General features: G+C 49.6%; 1 protein-coding gene across 4 annotated transcripts in view; it reads right to left on the bottom strand.

Annotated features, from left to right (window-relative positions):
• Positions 1–18,132, bottom strand: part of SORL1 (sortilin-related receptor, L(DLR class) A repeats containing) — a 171,234-nt gene that overhangs the window by 128,546 nt on the left and 24,556 nt on the right. For 2 of the 4 annotated variants that reach the window (XM_010830503.1, XM_010830500.1), the window contains exons 3-6: positions 16,376–16,501; positions 8,158–8,319; positions 6,468–6,535; positions 26–206 (exon numbers count right to left, since the gene is read on the bottom strand). In XM_010830503.1, coding sequence (XP_010828805.1) covers positions 26–206; positions 6,468–6,535; positions 8,158–8,319; positions 16,376–16,501 — 537 coding nt within the window. Of the gene's footprint in view, positions 1–25; positions 207–6,467; positions 6,536–8,157; positions 8,320–16,375; positions 16,502–16,674; positions 16,950–17,029; positions 17,285–18,132 lie in introns of those variants that run through there. The other 2 variants (XM_010830499.1, XM_010830502.1) reach the window with 2 other exon arrangements.

Here is an 18,132-nt window from a genome sequence, read left to right as displayed (position 1 = left end):
TTAATCCTTAATGCTTTCAACTCACCACCACCTTGGTGGCAAACATGTACTTGTCCCGCAGCTGGAAGTCCCTCACTTCCTCCAGGATCACCTCCAGGTTTTCCCGAGACTGGAAGAAGTCTGTGCTTCGGAAAACTGTGGAATAGCCAGAGGGTTCGTGCCGTTCCACGTAGATGGTGTTTGGCTTGTCGTAGGGATCGATTCCCCTGGAAGAAAAAACAAAGTGGCTGTCGTCATCTCCACGTTGAGGCATGGAGGTCCAGCCATGCAGACCATCAGCGAGGACTCAGGGCCACCGTGGTGGCAGCTGCGAGTGTCTGTGGCTCTCTGTGCTGCAAACCCTGCCCTTTGGTGGCTCCTTGGCTCAGGAAAGAGGGGAAGAAACTGCCACTTGTGCGCAGTATCTTCTGCTGGGACGGTTGTTCACAAGGCAGCCTGGGTTTTGCTCCAGGCAAGCCTGGGCTGTGCTGGAGTGAAGGGAACGGAAGGAAAAGTGAAAGGCAAGTGTTTCAGAATCAGTGAGCAATGAACTGCTTGCACGAGGCTGTCACCAAGCTTCTGGCCTCAAGCTGTGAACTGCAGAGGAATGAAGGAGCGTTTGTCCCCAGGATGCTATGTCCTCAGTGGAACAGCTCTGGAGGAAACCACAGGAGGAACCTGTGACCCGCCCCCCTACCTTCTAACAGACGCTACCCTCCCTGTCTGTCCCGTGCCATTGTCACAGATCTGTGCAACCAGCGTTCATCCGATCAGCGCAGGTTCACCTCCCACGAGGCTCCTTCACAAACTCTTTCTCGCACACGCTGATCTTCAGTAATGCAGGGCTCACCCCTCCCTCTGTGCTCCCGCCACACCATCCCCCTCTGCCCGGATGTCCTCTGCACAGACACTGATCTGCACACCTAAATCCTACTTGTCTTCTGAGGCCAAGTGCAAGTCCCCTTCCTCCAGGAAGCCCTCCCTCATGCCCTCTTCCTTCTCCCAAAACTAGCAATGCATCTCTGTAGCACTCAATTCCCAGTCTTTTCTATGAGTTTCAAACAAAGGCAGACACCTAGATTAAGTGGATTTTGGGATCAGACTCCTCACTTTACACACAGTCTCATTTCTCTCCCACTGTATTACATTGCCCACCATAATGTTTCTGTCTGAGCTTCCTAGACAGAGAACATACTCCTTTAAAGGCCAAGTCTTACATTTCTTTTGATCCTACAGAGTTCCTAGCTGCATTGATCTTTGCTGCAAGGATCCATGGACACTATACAGAAGCTCTTCCAAAATGAAAACTGTAGAGTGATCATATCAAACTACGTCGGAGAAGAATCTCTGCACTGGTGTGCCCCCAAAGAAGGCCCTCAAGAGCAGCCTGGGAGGACAGCTAACCTGCCTGAGTTTCCTGACATGCACAAGAAACATGGAAGCCAGGAGGACCTTTCAGCAAGTGGGAAAAACAGTTGAAGAAAACTGGAAGAGAGCTGCACATGAGGATGCAGTGAAGACCCAAGGAGAAGCAGGAGGACTCATTAATGTTAATCATTGCAAATGCCTCTGTACGGTCCTGTAGGCACGAAGGTTCTCGGGATAATGAAGACAATGACAAGAAATTCCTTCAAAGATGCATTGTCAAAAGCAAGTTTCAGGGACTTCCCTGGTGGTCCAGTGACTAACACTCCGTGCTCTCAATGCGGGGGTGGGGGGTGGGGACCCAGGTTCGAGCCCTGATCAGGGAACTAGATCCCACATGCCACAACCAAGAGTTTGCATGCAGCAACTAAAAGATTCTGCATACCGAGGGGAAAAAAAAAAGCAAATTCCAAGGCAAGAAGCGAATGAAAAGAAAAGAAAGGAGTGAGGAAAAGAAAGAAGAAAACAAAAACAAACAGCCTTTTTTCCCATCGGGGGGCAGGGTGGGTAAGACTCCCCTTTGGCCCTACAATCTGGGGTCTTGGTTGGACACTAGAGAAACCAGCCTGTATCGACGTGAGAAACTAATGCTCATCATAAGATGCTCTGTGTGCACAGTGGGATTGGGGTGGGGGAGGACATGTTCTCTTTTCCACAATTAGAAGTACTGATTAAAGTACTTCCTCTACTCTAGAGGATATGCAAATTACAACACACAGGATATTTTTAAAAAGGCAGAGAGGAAGGGACCTTTATTCAGATATCTTGAGGCAGAGCTCATGCCTACTGTTCTTTCATAACCAAGAGCAGCAGCCAACAGCTAGAGATAGAAAGAGCTGTGACTTTCATACCAATTCCCTTTCGTATTCCACATCTGAACCTCCCATTTCGGAGAGCTGCTCCCCCTACAAATTCTTGTCCTTGGAAATCACTGGCCTCCCACTTTCCAGGCTCACTGACCCGGACTTACTGTTCTCTTTCCCCTCATTTGGAAATTCCAAGCCTTGCTCTGTGTCTGAGCGCAGTCATTGGTCTTCGCCTGGCCTCCCTCGCCTCACAGCCCTTCTGGGATGCTGCACGGGGCCATCTTGGGAACCCATCCCCGTGGCTCATCCTCTGTCCTGTCTTGCCAATCTCCAGCTCTGGGTAACATGAATCACTGGTTTTCCCTCGCTGCTGCTGCTCCCAGGCTGCCAAGCCTTGTGAAACAAAGGGTGCCGTTATTCTCTGAGAGGTTAGCTTATGCGCTCACCTATTATGGCGAGTCCTAGGCGAAAATCCCCCCAAACAGCCTGAAATTTCCTGACTCCAGACATGTAATTATCTACAATAAGCCAGGCCAGCCCTTTCCCCTAAGATAACTATCTGCATGTCTGCACAGAGGCAGAAGGTTCAACACAAATTCCCAGATGTGAAGTTTTTCTGTTTAATAATCCTGCTATTTTGCACTCTTAATACATGATTCTCTAAACTGAAAATAGAACAATTTGTCCCTTTAAAGTTCAAAGAAAGCAAAAAATAGTTTTAATGGTATTCCTTGGATAAAGGCTGTACTTGGATGAGATTGTGATTATAATTTCACTTATTCTACAACCTCTGCCCAAGGAAAATAATGAAAAAGTCAGAAACAGCTGCCTTCTATAACAAGGAAGTCAACTGAAGATACTCAGCTCTAAGGACCCTCTCTGCTCTATCCTTCTTTATTGTCCTTAATTACTAAGGAAGAAATAAGAACTCACTGACATTCCTCTTCAAAGTGACAACAAAAAGATGCAGATAGGATCCATATCTCATGGGAGACAACATTTAAAGAAGATAAAACTACATGTAAAAGTCAAAAGACAAAGGACAAACTGGGAAATACAAATGAACACATTCATAAAACCTATCTCATATCACAAAGGACCAATCTCAAATATATAAAGAGCTCTTAGAAATCAATAATAAAGAGATGAACAATCCAATAGAAAAAGGGCTAAGGGCATGAACAGACATGTCCCCAAAAAAGAAGTAAAAGCAACCCTTGGAAGTAAAGTTATGACCATCCTAGACAGCATATTCAAAAACAGAGACATTACTTTGCCAACAAAGGTCTGTCTAGTCAAGGCTATGGTTTTTCCAGTAGTCATGTATGGATGTGAGAGTTGGACTGTGAAGAAAGCTGAGCGCCGAAGAACTGATGCTTTTGAACTGTGGGGTTGGAGAAGACTCTTGAGAGTCCCTTGGACTACAAGGAGATCCAACCAGTCCATTCTGAAGGAGATCAGTCCTGGGATTTCTTTGGAAGGAATGATGCTAAAGCTGAAACTCCAGTACTTTGGCCACCTCATGTGATGAGTTGACTCATCGGAAAAGACCCTGATGCTGGGAGGGATTGGGGGCAGGAGGAGAAGGGGACGACAGATGATGAGTTGGCTGGATGGCATCACTGACTCGATGGGCGTGAGTTTGAGTGAACTCCGGGAGATGGTGATGGACAGGGAGGCATGGCGTGCTGCGATTCATGGGGTCGCAAAGAGTTGGACACGACTGAGCAACTAAACTGAACTGACTTAAAAGATGTTCAAACTCACACATAAAAAGAAAAATGCAGGGACTTGCCTGGCAGTCCAGTGGTTAGGATTCTATGCTTCCAATGTAGGGTATGTGGGTTCAATTCCTGATAGTGGATCTAAGATTCCACATGCCACATGGTGTGGCCAAAAGACAAAAAAATTTTAAAAAGAAAGAAAAATGCATATTAAAATTAAACTGACACTAAAAGACTGACTGGACAAAGGCACAATTCTATGTTGTTGAGAATAAGTGAAACTTTTGACACTTTCTATAGGAAATTTGGCAAAGTTACAATCTCAATGATCCATTCACTGGGGATATACCAGTGCAAACCTGACAAAAGTCCATGCCCTGTTGGGACTTTTATTCTATTGAAGAAAGACAAATAAACAAGCATAATAAGAGTGTATTAAGATGTGATGAGTGCTGTGCAAGAAAAGAACAGATCAGGCTACGGCAGATTGGGAATGAGAGGGGAACAGTTGCAATTTTAATAGGATCCTTAGGAAAGACCCCCATCTAGAATGTTAGTCATTTAAGAAGACCTGAATGAGGTAGAGGAGCAAGTGTATCTTCAGCAAAAGCTTTCCAGGCAGAGGAAACAGCAAGTACAGAAACTCCGTGGTGGGACTGGAGCTGGCATTTCATCTGAGAGAAACGATAACATGTAGAAGGGTTCGAAGCAGAAGAACCTGATCTGACCTGGTTCTTTTTTAATATTTATGTATGTATTTATTTGATGGTGTCAGGTCTCAGCTGCAGCATGCAGGATCCAGGATGCATCATGTAGGATCTTTCTTTGCAGCACATGGACTCTCCAGTTGCAGCATGCAGGCTCCAGAATGTGCGGGCTTAGTTGTCCCATGGCATGTGGGATCTTAGTTTCCCAACCAGGGATGGAACCCACTTCTCCTATGTTGCAACGTGAATTCTTAACCACTGGTCCACCAGGGAAGTCCCCTGATCTGACCTATTTCCTAACAGGATCAACATGGCCATGCTCTGAGAATGTTAGAAGAACAAAAGAAGCAGCAGAAAGACCTGCTGGATGACTAGTGAGTGACAGCAGTGGTTTGGAGTAAAGCAGTAGCTGGGGAGCGGATCTTGCATATGTACTGAAGGCAGAGCCAACAGGCTTTCCTGATGGACTGAACGTGAAGCAGGAAACAACAGAGAATCCGGGACGACTCACAGTTTTTGACCTGAGCACCTAGAAAGTGAAAAGGGGAAATGGAGAAGACCATACGAGTGGAGCTGATTAGGGGCAGCAAGATCAAGACATAACAAGTTTACCAGGTGTGAATGGCTTGACTTTCCCCACAGACCCTCCAAGTCCACTCCTGGGAATCTATTTTACACATTTGTCTGCATATGCACAAATTCAAGACTATAGGGAGCTCCCTATATAGGGTGGTCTACTGGTTAAGACTCCGTGCTTTCACTGCCAAGGGGGCAGGTTCAATTCCTAGTCAGGGAGCTATGATCCCGAAGGCTTCATAGCACAGCCAGAAAAAATCAAAAAACAACAAAACAAACACACAAAAAAACCTTTAAAAAAAAAAAGGATTATATACACCATCTCGGTAACAGTAAAATATCAGAAGTGACTAAAACCAGAAAAAACTGTGCTTCTTAAAGGGTAGTCATGTTAATTTCACTTTCTTTCTCAAAAACTGACAAAGGCTCCCCACTGCTTTCAGAATTCAGTCCAGATTCCTTTATCAAGCCCTGCAGATTCTGATACCAACATCCTTTTCTGAACTTCTCCCAATACACTGTCCAAGGATAAGATTCAGAGTTCTCCGCCCAGGCACCACAGTGCCTCATCTCTGCTACGAGCCATCCTGATCCCGTCTGGAATTCCTGTTCCGCATACCTCGGCACAGCCACGCCCCACCTGGTGTGCACATCCTGGATCAACAGTAACCTCCTCTGTGGAGCTGTCTGTGGTCCACCTGGAAGGACCATGACCCACCTGTGGCTTCTTGTGCTATGTCTGTGGGACTTCGTGCTTCTTTCAGGATGTGTGTTATATGCACAAAATGTCTTTCCTTGTCTCCTAAACTGCAGTCTCCTTAATATCTATCAATTATTCAGCTTCTTACTCCCTAAAGCATCTGGCATGCTTTGTATTCAGCAGACATTCAAAAAATGTTATGAATGAACAAATGAGTTTTAGAGAAAAACCCTGGCTTCTGATATGATGCTCTAAAAATGAAGGTATTTTAGAAATTCTTATACATGCAAGAGCTTCAAGAGTCCCCTGGATTCCCTGATGGACTGGAAAATGCAAAGGCTCTGTCACTCCTCCCACAAGTTACCTTCCTTCCTCACCCCCATGGTGAGCCTATTACACTTGCAGTTCTAATTCTTGGGCCCGGAATGTATATTTCTTGAACCAGACGCTTCACCGTTTTTGGAGAAGGGCAGATTTGCCCTGCATGGAGGAGCGAGAAGCTGAAGCAAAGAAACTATATAATTCCAATTTCTTAGATGGTATGACTTACCAAGAAACAGACTTCACATGTTCCTGAATCATGATCCAAGTCTGGCCAAAGTCATCTGATTTCCATAGCTGCAAAGACCAAAGCGACAAGTGGTCAGGATGCAAGAGGCACAACATATGAGCCCTGAAGCCTGGCCAGCACACACCATGGAAACCCCACCCTTCACAATATGCCACCTGTGAAGACAGGTAAGATCACCTCAGCCAGCTCGGTTACCCACGTGCCAGCAAGGGTGGGAAGGACAGGATAGATCACCTCTGTGCTCTTTTCCATAGTCACTAAGGTCTCAATGCATTCATATCAGAAGGAAGGAAAAACAAACATGACTTTTCTTCCTTTTACAGATTATCAGAAATTATACTGCCTTGGCCAAAAAGTTCGTTTGGGTTTTTGGTGCCAGCTTACAGAAAAACCTGAGTGAACTTTTTGGCCAATCCTGTATGTTACTTAATATCCTCAAGTGGTGGTTAAAGCAAAAGGATTAAACCCAGTACTTCTCATCTGAGAAACAGTGTCCTTAAAAACCCATATGGGCCACAGCGATGAGAGCTGAATGGAAAGGACTTTGGCTAGTGCAGAATCAGAGCACCAAAGGGAATCACCTGAATACACAGGGTATGGCCAGGAGAAACTGACTTGCCAATCTCTGCAAAAGCCCCTCGACTTCCAAAGACAAAAACTGAGGGTTCCTGGGGACCAGGGAGTGAGAAACAGGAGATCGAAAAGAACAATCATCCACCTATACTGGTAAACCAACCCAGCCTGAGCTTAGGTTACTTCCCACGGCAAGTAAAGATAAACAGGTCATGTTTTGGTTAAAACCTGCAAAGAAAAAGAATCGTTCCAAGGTTCCTCTGAGCACAGCCATTTGAAACTCATTGTGAACCCAATCCCACAGGACTGACAGGTTTCACAGAATTATGCCAGATCAATACTCTTGACATGGCAAGTTTCAACCCTGAGACAGAAACTTACCTGGGCTCTCTTCTCATCTCTCACCTTTCCTTCAAACTTGCTTACAGGAGGAAAATGCACACAATTATATTACATGCATATGTGTGTGCTCACACACACACAGGGAGAATATTTAAGTTAATGGTAACATCAAATAAGTGTTTCCCTGGCAGCTCAGTGGTAAAGACTCTGCCTGCAATGCAGGAGACGTGGGTTCGATCCCTGATCCAGGAAGAACTGCTGGAGGAGGAAATGGCAACCCACTCCAGTATTATTGTCTGGACAAAGAACCCTGGTGGGCTATAGTCCACGGGGTTGGAAAAGAGTCAGACAAATTTAGCGACTAAACATCATCAACTAAATGACAGGCATGGGCAGTATGCTGAAGGCCGAGGATGGGAAAGGTAGAACAGAAATTCAACAAGAGGTCCCAGCAGAACTGCCATCAGCCTTCTCTACCTAGCTCTCTGATCCAATTCCAGAGCCCCAATCTACCCCCAGGCCTAAGAGACGCACCCGAGCAGTGAGAAGGGCCTGATGTATAACTAATGGGGCCACGGAGGGGTGTCACTCCCTGGCCAGGATGCAGACCAAGAGCGCCAGGGGGATATATTTTTCTGTAGCCGTGGGAAGTGAAATGGTAGCTACACAGGTCACCCAAAGGACAGGCGAACCCCCCGGGCAGAACAGAAACCTCTGGAAGCACCACCTGACCGCGTTCCCGAAGCTCTCTTACCTGCTTGTTGGGGTGAGACCTGTCAAAGCCCAGGAGAAGGTTGGAGGCCTTGCTGTGCAGGAGGAGGTCAGCTGCCCGGAATGGGATGGAGAAGCCTTGGATGGTGTTGCAAAAGTCAAACGTGGTCCACAGGTACTGGGCATAAGCATCTGTAAAAATGTACTGCGAGGAAAGGAGAGGGGCTCAGAGCAGGCCTGGCCAGGCCCCTGATGCCCCCTCCTCAACCCAGTGCCCATGCATGGAAGGCCTGGGATGGTGCCCTTGAATGTGGCTTTCTTGCCATCTGCTGCCAATGAAGAGACTCTGGTGCATACCACAGAAGGCTTGGCAAAGGAAGGGTGTGGACAGGCCATGGTGAAGCCAGATGGTGCTCCTGTTTATCCGGGTAATGAAGCTAATCAAGTCTTTCCATCCTTTCTTTCCACTGACTTGGCCTTTCTCACTCTTCGGGGGCGGGGGTCGAGGGGGGGGTGGTGGTCACCAGTCATAGTCAGAGCGTGGCTCTAGGAAAGGGGACAGAGGGTTGCTCTCCAGACTGACTACGTGTGGACCAGCCTGCTCATTCTCTGTGCATACTCCGACAGGCCTTTCCGGGAGGATACCCGACATCACGCCCACCCAGGAAGATAAGCTTCCCCGTCATGCCCCGGTGCCAGGTGCCAGGGCAGCTCTAAGGACTCAGCTGCACTCGGGCCAGCAGACTCACCCTGGGGCCCAGTGGGCGGGCAGGGGCCTCAGCTTATTTTGCTCCCACGTGGGTGAGCGACTCTGAACAAGTCTGGCTGGAGAGGGACTGCCGGCCTAAAGAGTTTTCTACGGGAAAGGACCAAAGCAATTCCACTGAAGAAATGTGCCCTGAATATTCCCCACGGACCAGATGCCAGAGGTACCCCAGAGAAAACAGATGATGCTTCCTCTTAAGCACCTTCCAGCCTGATGTAGGAGAGAGCCACATCCACGGCCAACTCCAGTTCAAGGGGAAATGAGAGTAACTGAGAAACCAAGGACAGAGTCCTGAGGCAGCACAGGCCATAGATGAGCTGCGGTTGGGGAACAGGACACAACTCCACGGAAGATTTAGGCCTCATAGTGCAGGCAAGACTCCCACCGGGAAGGAACACGCCGTGGCCAGGGCAGTTTGACTTGGAGAATCAAACAGGAGGGGAAACACAGAGCACTGGCGTGACGACAGTCTTGAGGGCCCGAGGGGAACGCCAGGGAATGAGGCTGGTAGCCCTGGAAGGTGGCTGGACCTGCGCGTGCATGCACACACACACTCACGGCTAGAGGCCGGCCCGGCTCTCAGGAGCACGGCGTGGCTCCAAAGCTGACTGTGAACCAAACCTAGAGCCGAGGGACCCAGCGCCACCACCACCGGCCAGCCAGCCAGGGACGTCCCAGAAATCAACGATGCACGGGAATCAGGCCAAGGACTCGTTCCCTAATGGACCCCACCTGCTCCAGACCCCGCTTCAGCTCAGAACCCATTCAGCACTCAGAACCCCAGCCTGCAGGAACACCCTGCGCTTGTCTGCACATGGCTGCCATAGGTTCCTGCTCCTGTTCCCTCCCGCTTGCTCCCCACATCCAGACTGAAAACTCCCTGGGCATCTGTTTTATGTGTTGTTTCCCCCATAGCATCTAATGTCAAACTCCAGACTCTGGAGAAGCCTAATTAAATCTCACTCTAAAGGGTAACACACGCTGTGAGAGCAGAAACTATCCGCACCACAAGCACAGTGATAAAAAACAATGATGACCCTAAAAGGACCATCATAATTTGGGGTATAAAAGTGTCCCTCCCCCACTAGAAATGACACGGCCCATCTTCCTGCTCTGAAACCGTCTTGGTTACTGGGGGAGGGAATGTTCTCTCAGTTTCAAGTGTTTTCTCCAGAAGCACTCATCAGATGGCTGCTTGCAGTTTCACATCTGAAGGCCTGGAAGTCACACGCCCGGTCACGATGTTCACGATGACAGCTCCAGTTTGTCAAGGGCACTGGGTCTGTACCAGGAAGTAGGCTGAACGCTCGCACACCTTGCCTCCGTTCACCCTCAGAGTGCCCGCAGCACCTCCCGGCCGTGAAAGTGTTATCTCCTCTCTTACTAAGGGGGACACGGATGCTGAGAGCGTCAGCCCCCCAATGTGACTAGGAGGCAGCAGCACACACATCAGCGTCCGGCTGGTTCATCAATCCTCACCACTCTCCTCCCAACAACTAGAGCCTGTTATACAGAGTGAAGGACGTCAGAAAGAAAAAAACAAACATCGTACACTAACACTTATATATGGAATCTAGAAAGATGGTGCCGGTGGACATACGGTCAGGGCAGCAATGGAGGCACAGACATAGAGAACAGATTTCTGGACGCAGGTGGGAACGGAAGGAGAAGGTGAGACGAATGGACGGAGTGGCATGGAGACGGGTTCGCTACCATATGTGAAACAGACAGCCAACGGGAATTTGCTGCAGGACTCAGGGAGCTCAAACCAAGGCTCTGTACCAACCTAGAGGGGTGGGATGGGGAGGGAGGTGGGAGAGGCTCAAGAGAAAGGGGACATATGTATTCGTGCATGTGTGCTAAGTCGCTTCAGTCGTTTCCGACTCTCCACAACTGTAGCCTGCCAGGCTCCTCTGTCCATGGGATTATTCTCCAGGTAAGAACGCTGGAGTGGGTTGCTGTGCCCTCCTCCAGGGGATCTTCCCAACCCAGGGACCAAACCTGCGTCTCCTGCATTACAGGCGGCTTCTTTACCGCTGAGCCACTGGGGAAGCCCAGACATGTGTGTGTGTGTGTGTGTGTGTGTATATACATATATATATATATATACACCCATGGTTAATTCACGTTGATGCATGATAGAAACCAACAGAATACTGTAAAGCAATTAGCCTTCAATTAAAAATAAATAAATTTTTTTAAAAGGCAGACTTCCCAAATTGAACCCATAGGTCTCAGCCTGGACTGCTAGGCGCAGTGATGTGCCTCCTCTCTTAATCCATTCCTCACACTGCCCTGGAAACCCTCTTGCCTTCTGGATACTGTCTCATCAACGCTGCACACCCCACCCCTGCCCATCTGTCTCTGCTTCTCTCTCACCAGCTCCTCTGTCTTCTTCAGCTTCTTGCCCTTGGGTGACCTCCTTGACTCCTCCATGCTTGGCTAAGACCTTGGTTTATGGTTCATCCTCCCACAAAGCTTCCGCCACTGCCTCCAAGAGCATGCTTTCCGAGACCCTCAAATCCCCACCTCCACCCTGACATCTCCCAGAAGAGTCTATTTCAGGTCCTTCTTGTACCTTCTCAGCACCTCCATCTGGATGTGCCAAATACTCTACTCTGTCCAAAACCAAATTCTTTGCCGCCTTCCCCCAAAACCCACTTCTCCCTCCACACATGCCAAGTCCTGCCCACGTGACACCTTGCGCAGTCCCAGCACTCATGTGGGGCCTCTTTCCCACTGCCTTCCTCTGGGCCTCCCTCTCAATCAGTCGCCCCCCTCTTATGTTTTCCTCTAAAATGTTTTTCACCATGAGTGCCTTCCTTTCTCTTCCCAGGGCTCCTAGTGTGGCCTGCGGCCCTACTGGACACTCCAAGGAAACTGGGGGTCAGCACAGGGTTTTATTCATCCTCCTGGCTTCCAGGACCATCAGGGAGTGAGACCCTTAGAGGGTGATCCTCGGTTTGGTCGGATGACTAGGCTAGCCATGGGCTCCCCTACTGACCCTTCTCTACTCTTGCCCGTCCAGGCCATCCTGCAGCTGTCAGCAGACACATGTTCCTAAGAGACAGTATTCACAGTAACTCCCCACCTCAGACCACTCCACGGCTCCCTCCAGACCTGCAGGCAGAAGGCAAGCTGCTCCCTCTTCAGATGGGGCCCCAATGACATCACGAAGCCATTCAGTGCAAACTCTCCCCTCCCCACCTGCAGGGAAACCACATTTGGCATCCTGAAGCCTCTGCCCATGCCCTTCTCCCCAAGAGCTCCCACCAGCCCTGCTCCAGCTACAGAAATTGTGCCCATCTCTGAGGCTCCAGGCCTAATCCCGAGCACCCGCGAAGCCTTCACATCTCTGGTCCCACCTCACGCGATCCCCAGCTCTATTGACCAGCAGCTTCCATTCTGCCCTTAGGCACGTGTGCCTCCTACCCGAAGTAACCTTATCATGTGTCCACAGAACATCGCACTCTGCTTTCAGTCCTGGGACTGCCTGGCTGTCAGGTCTGCTCAGGTGACCCCATGGATTGGCCAGCAGAGCTGACCTACTAGGTAAGTGCTTCCTGAACTGGGCAACTTCAGGAGCATTCTCACCTCCTAGTCTGTCTGCAAGCACCTAATGTTCCAGAGGTGCTTCATCCTTTAGCTTAAAGCTACGTTTCCTCCTAAAATACAAAGACCTCCAGAAAGAAAACAAAAGACAGCACAGAATTCATCTCCGTGTCAGCATAAGTGACTCTCTCTGGTTCTGAGTGGAGAAACCAAGAGCACAGTCAGAGGAGGCAGTGAAGAGACATACTCCCAGGAGGTGGGAACCAAGAGAAAGAGAGGGCATGGTTCACCCTCTCCCCCAGGACCACCCTCTGGATAAAGACAGGACCCGCTCCCACATCAGTGGAGGCTGAGAAACCCGACTGCACGTCCAGAGACCTTAAAAGAGCCCAGACACGTCTGGACACTGCTGACTGGTCTCGGGTTCCTCAAGAAGCTGGTGGAACTGCCGGGTGGTCAGAGCCACACGCTGGTCCAGGCGTCAGCACACGGGACCAGGAAGAAGGAAGTGGGACGGCGGGCCGGTTTGAAAATAGACCCAAACTCTCACATGACCCCACAGCCGCTCCATTTGCCTAGAGCAACACCATCTTTCCCCTTCCGCAGGCCACGCGCCCCCCCAGCCAGACTTTCGTGTTCCCTTTCGTGACATCTTGACCTTTCCTAGCAGCTGTTAACAGTCATTTCAACCAGTTTCAATTGCCCTCTGTGGCAGCCATGGTGAAAACATTGGTGCACAGGTGACTTGCCAGGACCCAGCACCTTTCAGGGTTGGGGGGTGGGGTAAGCAAAGCATTTAGACCTGGGTGATGTTTCTCAGGAAGGGGCAGGTCTGGAGGGGGCAATCTGCCTTCCAAGGCACAAAGGCAAAAGTAAGTGAAGTCATCCGCACAGTTAGAATCACTTCCTCCCTGAGAGGTCTGAGGAGGGCTAACAGCCTCCTCTGGGCAATCAGGCACCCCAGGCCTAACCTCACTGAGCCTGCTCTGGGCCACAGGTCCAACCACCAACAAGTCCTCCAAGGAGGCAGCCCTCCGCACCAACTCCGAACCATCCCCGGCTCAGCACCAGGAAGCAGCCCTGCCCTTCAGGGGACAGCTCTGAGGTCACGGGCCCACTGCTTGCACCTCACCCACGGCCCCTGGAGCTCCTGCACTGCAACCATCCCCCAGTCCTCCTCCCGCCTCGCCCCTAGGCCCTGGGCCCTGCCCTGCTGCTTCTGCTCCAAAGGCCCCAGATCCTCTTCCTGCACTAACCCCAACACCCCACCCCGCGAGCCCACAATCTTTCCTGTCTTCTGACTCTTCCAATGGGCGGACTTAGCAGGTTGCTCACCACAACCTGAGACAAGCAGGAAGGGAGACAAGCCTGCTCACAGACAGCTGTGCCCTGCGGTTGAGGTGATGAGGGCACAAGATGGGGCTGAAAACAGAGACTCTACGGGGACAACCAGGCAGCTTCAAGGCCACAACTTCAGCAAGAGTTAATTCTGGGACACAGCTTCCCTGGTGGCTCAGATGGTAAAGAGTCTGCCTGCAATGTGGGAGACCTGGGTTCGATCCCTGGGTCAGGAAGATCCCCTTGAGAAGGAAATGGCAACCCACTCCAGTCTTCTTGCCTGGAGAGTTTCATGGACAGAGGAGCCTGGTGGGCTACAGTCCATGGGGTCACAAGGAGTCGAACACGATTGAGCGACTAATACACACTAACACTTCCCTGGTGGTTCAGTGGTAAAGAATCCGCCTGCCAATGTAGGAGACACAGGTTCAATCCCTGGTCCAGGAAGATCCCCTGGAGAAGGAAATGGCAACCCACCCCTGGGAAATCCTATGGACCGAGGAGCCTGGTAGGCTACAGTCCATGGGATCACAAAGAGACACGACTTAGTGACTAAACAAAAACAACTTTGGGACAATGTGTAGTAATAATAGTAATAACAATACTAGATACATACAACCTCTCAAAGGAATTATCCCAAGGGTTGTATGATTCTTGAGAGGTGGGGCCAAGGGTTGTATGATTCTTGAGAGGTGGGGGGCACACAGATGGATCCACGGGAGATGCAGCCAGGGAAGGGAGCTGGACTCTGGGGCAGGGCTCCTCAACCACTCAAGGTACTGGGAATACTGGGAATCCGCAACCCCCGGCCTGCCTGGCCCCAGTGCAGTAGGGGCAGGGCACAGAGAGCCAACTCCCTTCAACACCTTTCTGCGCTTTTCCCCATAGAGAGGAAAACTGCTCTGTCACCCTGGAGTCAGGTTAGAGGGGCATCTGTCCTAACTGCCCCTCAACTTTGAGATCATCATGCAGGGGGCTTCCCTGGGTGGCTAAGATGGTAAAGAATCTGCCTGCAATGCAAGGATCAGCAGGCAAGGCTGATATCAACTAGAGGGTACCAGTAATAACTACTCAAGTTGTTTAAAAAAAAAAAAAAACAAACTAGCTATGACTTCCTTGGAGGTCCAGTGGTTAAGACTCCATACTTCCAGTGCAGGAGTTGTGGGTTTGATCCCTGGTCAGGGAGTTAAGATCCCACATGCCCCGTAGCCAAGAAACCAAAACAGAAAACAGAAGCAATATTACAACCAAATTCAACAAAGACTTTTAAAATGATCCACATCAAAAAAATCTTTAAAAAAAAATTGCTTCCTGCTATACAGCAGAGATTAACACAACACTGTAAATCAACTATACTTCAATTTTTTAAATAAAATAATTAAATTAAAATAAAAACACAATTGCCTCTTGCTGTACAGTTGAGATTGGCACAACAAACATTATAAATCGACTAAAACTCAATTTAAAAAAGAAATTAAATAAACAAAAACACAATTGCTTCTGTTAATAAACAGCCCATTTAAACCCATGAGAGGCCCCGTCTAAAGTCCCAATGGCCTGGCCCCTTCCCCAGGATCTGCCCACAATCCAGCAACTGAAAGGTTAATGCCTGGCTCAGCAGGGTGGCCTTCAGGACCCAGCTCCCTTCAGATCCAGTCTGTTCTGATTGGTCAGTGCCCTTCCAGTGGCTAAATATTTTGAATACAGCCCTTGCTCACAAACCACAGGCAACCTGAGAAGCCAGTGCTGGGAGGGAGGAGGGTGGGGGGAGGGGGGCAGGGGACCTGGTCAGAGGACCCTGTGGATTTCTGGATGAGCAAAGAGCAGCAGCTACCCACTCCTGCACTTTTGCTGCTAAGAGGCTAGTTTTTCAGCATCCTTTGAAGCAGCCATCCATCCTATCCTGGGAATGAGTGGGAGATCACTACAGTGGGAAAGAAAGCAGCCACAGACAAGTCTGCGAGCTAAAGCTACCTAACCAGAAGGCTGCCTGACTCCTGCACACACACCCCGCTTCCTTCCTGGGGCCCAAAGCAATCTCAAGTCAAGGCTTCCTCCAAACCAAATTGCCCGGCTACCCCTGTAGGACCACAGCCCCGGGCCAGCCAGCTGGGAAAACAAATCAGGAGCGCCAGCAGTATCAGCTGCCCTGGTTTTCCTTTCTAGACCCAGTATAGGTTGGAGGGAAGGCAGTGCACACACACAAACACACGTGTGTACACACACTAGTGATGCCCATAAAACCAAGACTTTGGCAGCCGCCCTGGAAGACCTAGATTAGACCTCAGTGCCAGTCCCAGTGGATCCGGGCTTTTGCCACCTATGAGTCAGGCAATTTATTTGGCAGCTGGCAGATTTTCTGTGCTTTAATCTGCCTTTGTTTGTCTAGAAATCCTGCCTGGCCAGGATCCCAGCCTGCTTGATTATGCACAGTCCCGCCCTGAGAGTGACTTTCTGTCACTGACTCCCAGGTGAGCAGAAAAACAGTCCTCAGACACCAGTCACGCTGCAAAGATGCCCCAAGAGTCCCATCTCCCAGCCCGCCTCTAGTCAGCCACAGCCCCCAAAGACAGCCCTACACAGTCACAAGGGGTGACATCCTTACACGCTTGTTGTCCGCAGGGCTGTGGTAGAACTGGGCAATCACAGCTTCGCTGCTGTTCCCCTCACCAAAGTTCAGCTTCTCTGAGATTCTCTTGAATGACCTTCCGTAATCGTAGGACACGTACACCTGGAAGAAGGAGGTGAGAAGGAAGAAAAGGATCAGTGAGAGATGCGGCAGAAGGGCGGTTCCGTCTCTGCTCGCAAATACGCCCCCCAGCATCCTGCATGCTGGTCCTGATGGGTCTCCGATACCACGAAATCACAGATGTGAAGACAACCCACAAAGAAGAAGCAGACGACCTCTGTGTCTGTCCCCACACTGGTGGCCACGATGATTCCCTGGAGGGGAGACGTGTGGACAGAAACCATGATAAGCTCCTCACCACGGCCAGGCTGAGTATTTTAACAAATTACACCCAGAGGCCCAGACCGGAGAATGTGGTTGACTGAGGGGAAGGGATTTGAGAATTTGTTTTGCCATCTGTTGAAATGTCCCCAAAAGGTAATCTAATTCTCGTCCCTCTGCTGGGAAGTTCTGTCCTTACAGCATTCCAGAAGATTAAAAAAAAAAAAAGAAAAGAAAACCTTCATAGGTTTTCACAGAGTAGCTCCAGAGATATTAAAAAAAAAAAGAGGGCAGTGCTGAGTGACTAACCACGCATGGAGGCTGCATACAGGGTCCCAGAGCCCCGCTCCAGCACCGTGTCTTCTGACCTTGTAAGCAGGGGACTGATTCTGAGTTTAGGGCAATAGCAGCCAGGTCTGTGCAGGTGCCAGTGGTATTTATTTCTCTGCTGCTTCCACATTTCGAGCTCCCCGGTAACCACAGGTATGAAACAGAAGAGTAACTCGTGTGCCACCCTCTCCACATGATGAGCTCAGAGAGCTCTCGCCCCCACCCTACACAGCAACCGCAATTATTAAAGCCATCTTACAGACAGGGCAACAGGGGCTGATGAGTCACTTGCCAAAGTAAAAGTAAGCAGCAATGTGGCATCCTGACCCGGGCTGCCTGCCTCTAAAGCCAGAAACCTGATAGCCGTACCACCTCCAGAAACGGATGGAAAAAATGGAAGCTGTCAGATATTCTGACCCTAGACTTCCCTACCCCATTCACTGTGAAATTAATATAATCAGTGGGTTAAAAAGGAGCCTGACAGGTGAAGATAATACTAACAACACTGACTTAGAACTGAGAAAAGCATTAAAAATAAAGGACAGGTGAGGCCCAGGAAGGAATGGGAACTCGGGATGAATCCCGTTGACTTCAGCAGCAACACATTCTGAGGGCTTCACACGAGCCAGGTCCTGAGCTAGACACCAGGCGTACAAAGACACAGCCCTTCACAGAGCATGTGAAAGCGTCACTGCTTGTGAACAATGACCCCAGTAAACAATGAACGGCACAAGGTTTGTGCAAAGAAAATTGAGCGCACACGTGGGTCATTAATATTTATTAGGTGTCGAGGTTGGAAGAGCACAGTAAGAGTCTCTGCCAGTATCTGAAGAATCCCTGTTACAAACACACACGCTTAAATACAGCAAAGATCCCAGCTACTAAACACAGAGTAATGGGCTGCTGCAAAAACAGCTTCTGAAAGTCAGCAGCTTGAGAGCTCACAGATCACCTGAGAGGTTGGAAGAAAGTAGTACTTTCTCACTTCCACCCTCCAGGCCAAGAACAGAAAGAAGGGTCTCTTCTGACACTCAAAGTCACACGGAGCAAACTGACGGCTTCTCCAAAAGGGAGCTCGGGCC

Source organism: Bison bison, unplaced genomic scaffold (assembly GCF_000754665.1).
Source record: "Bison bison bison isolate TAMUID 2011002044 unplaced genomic scaffold, Bison_UMD1.0 scf7180017864518, whole genome shotgun sequence".
In the NCBI taxonomy this organism is placed as follows: Eukaryota; Metazoa; Chordata; class Mammalia; order Artiodactyla; family Bovidae; genus Bison; species Bison bison.
This window is presented reverse-complemented; position numbering and strand designations above follow the sequence as displayed.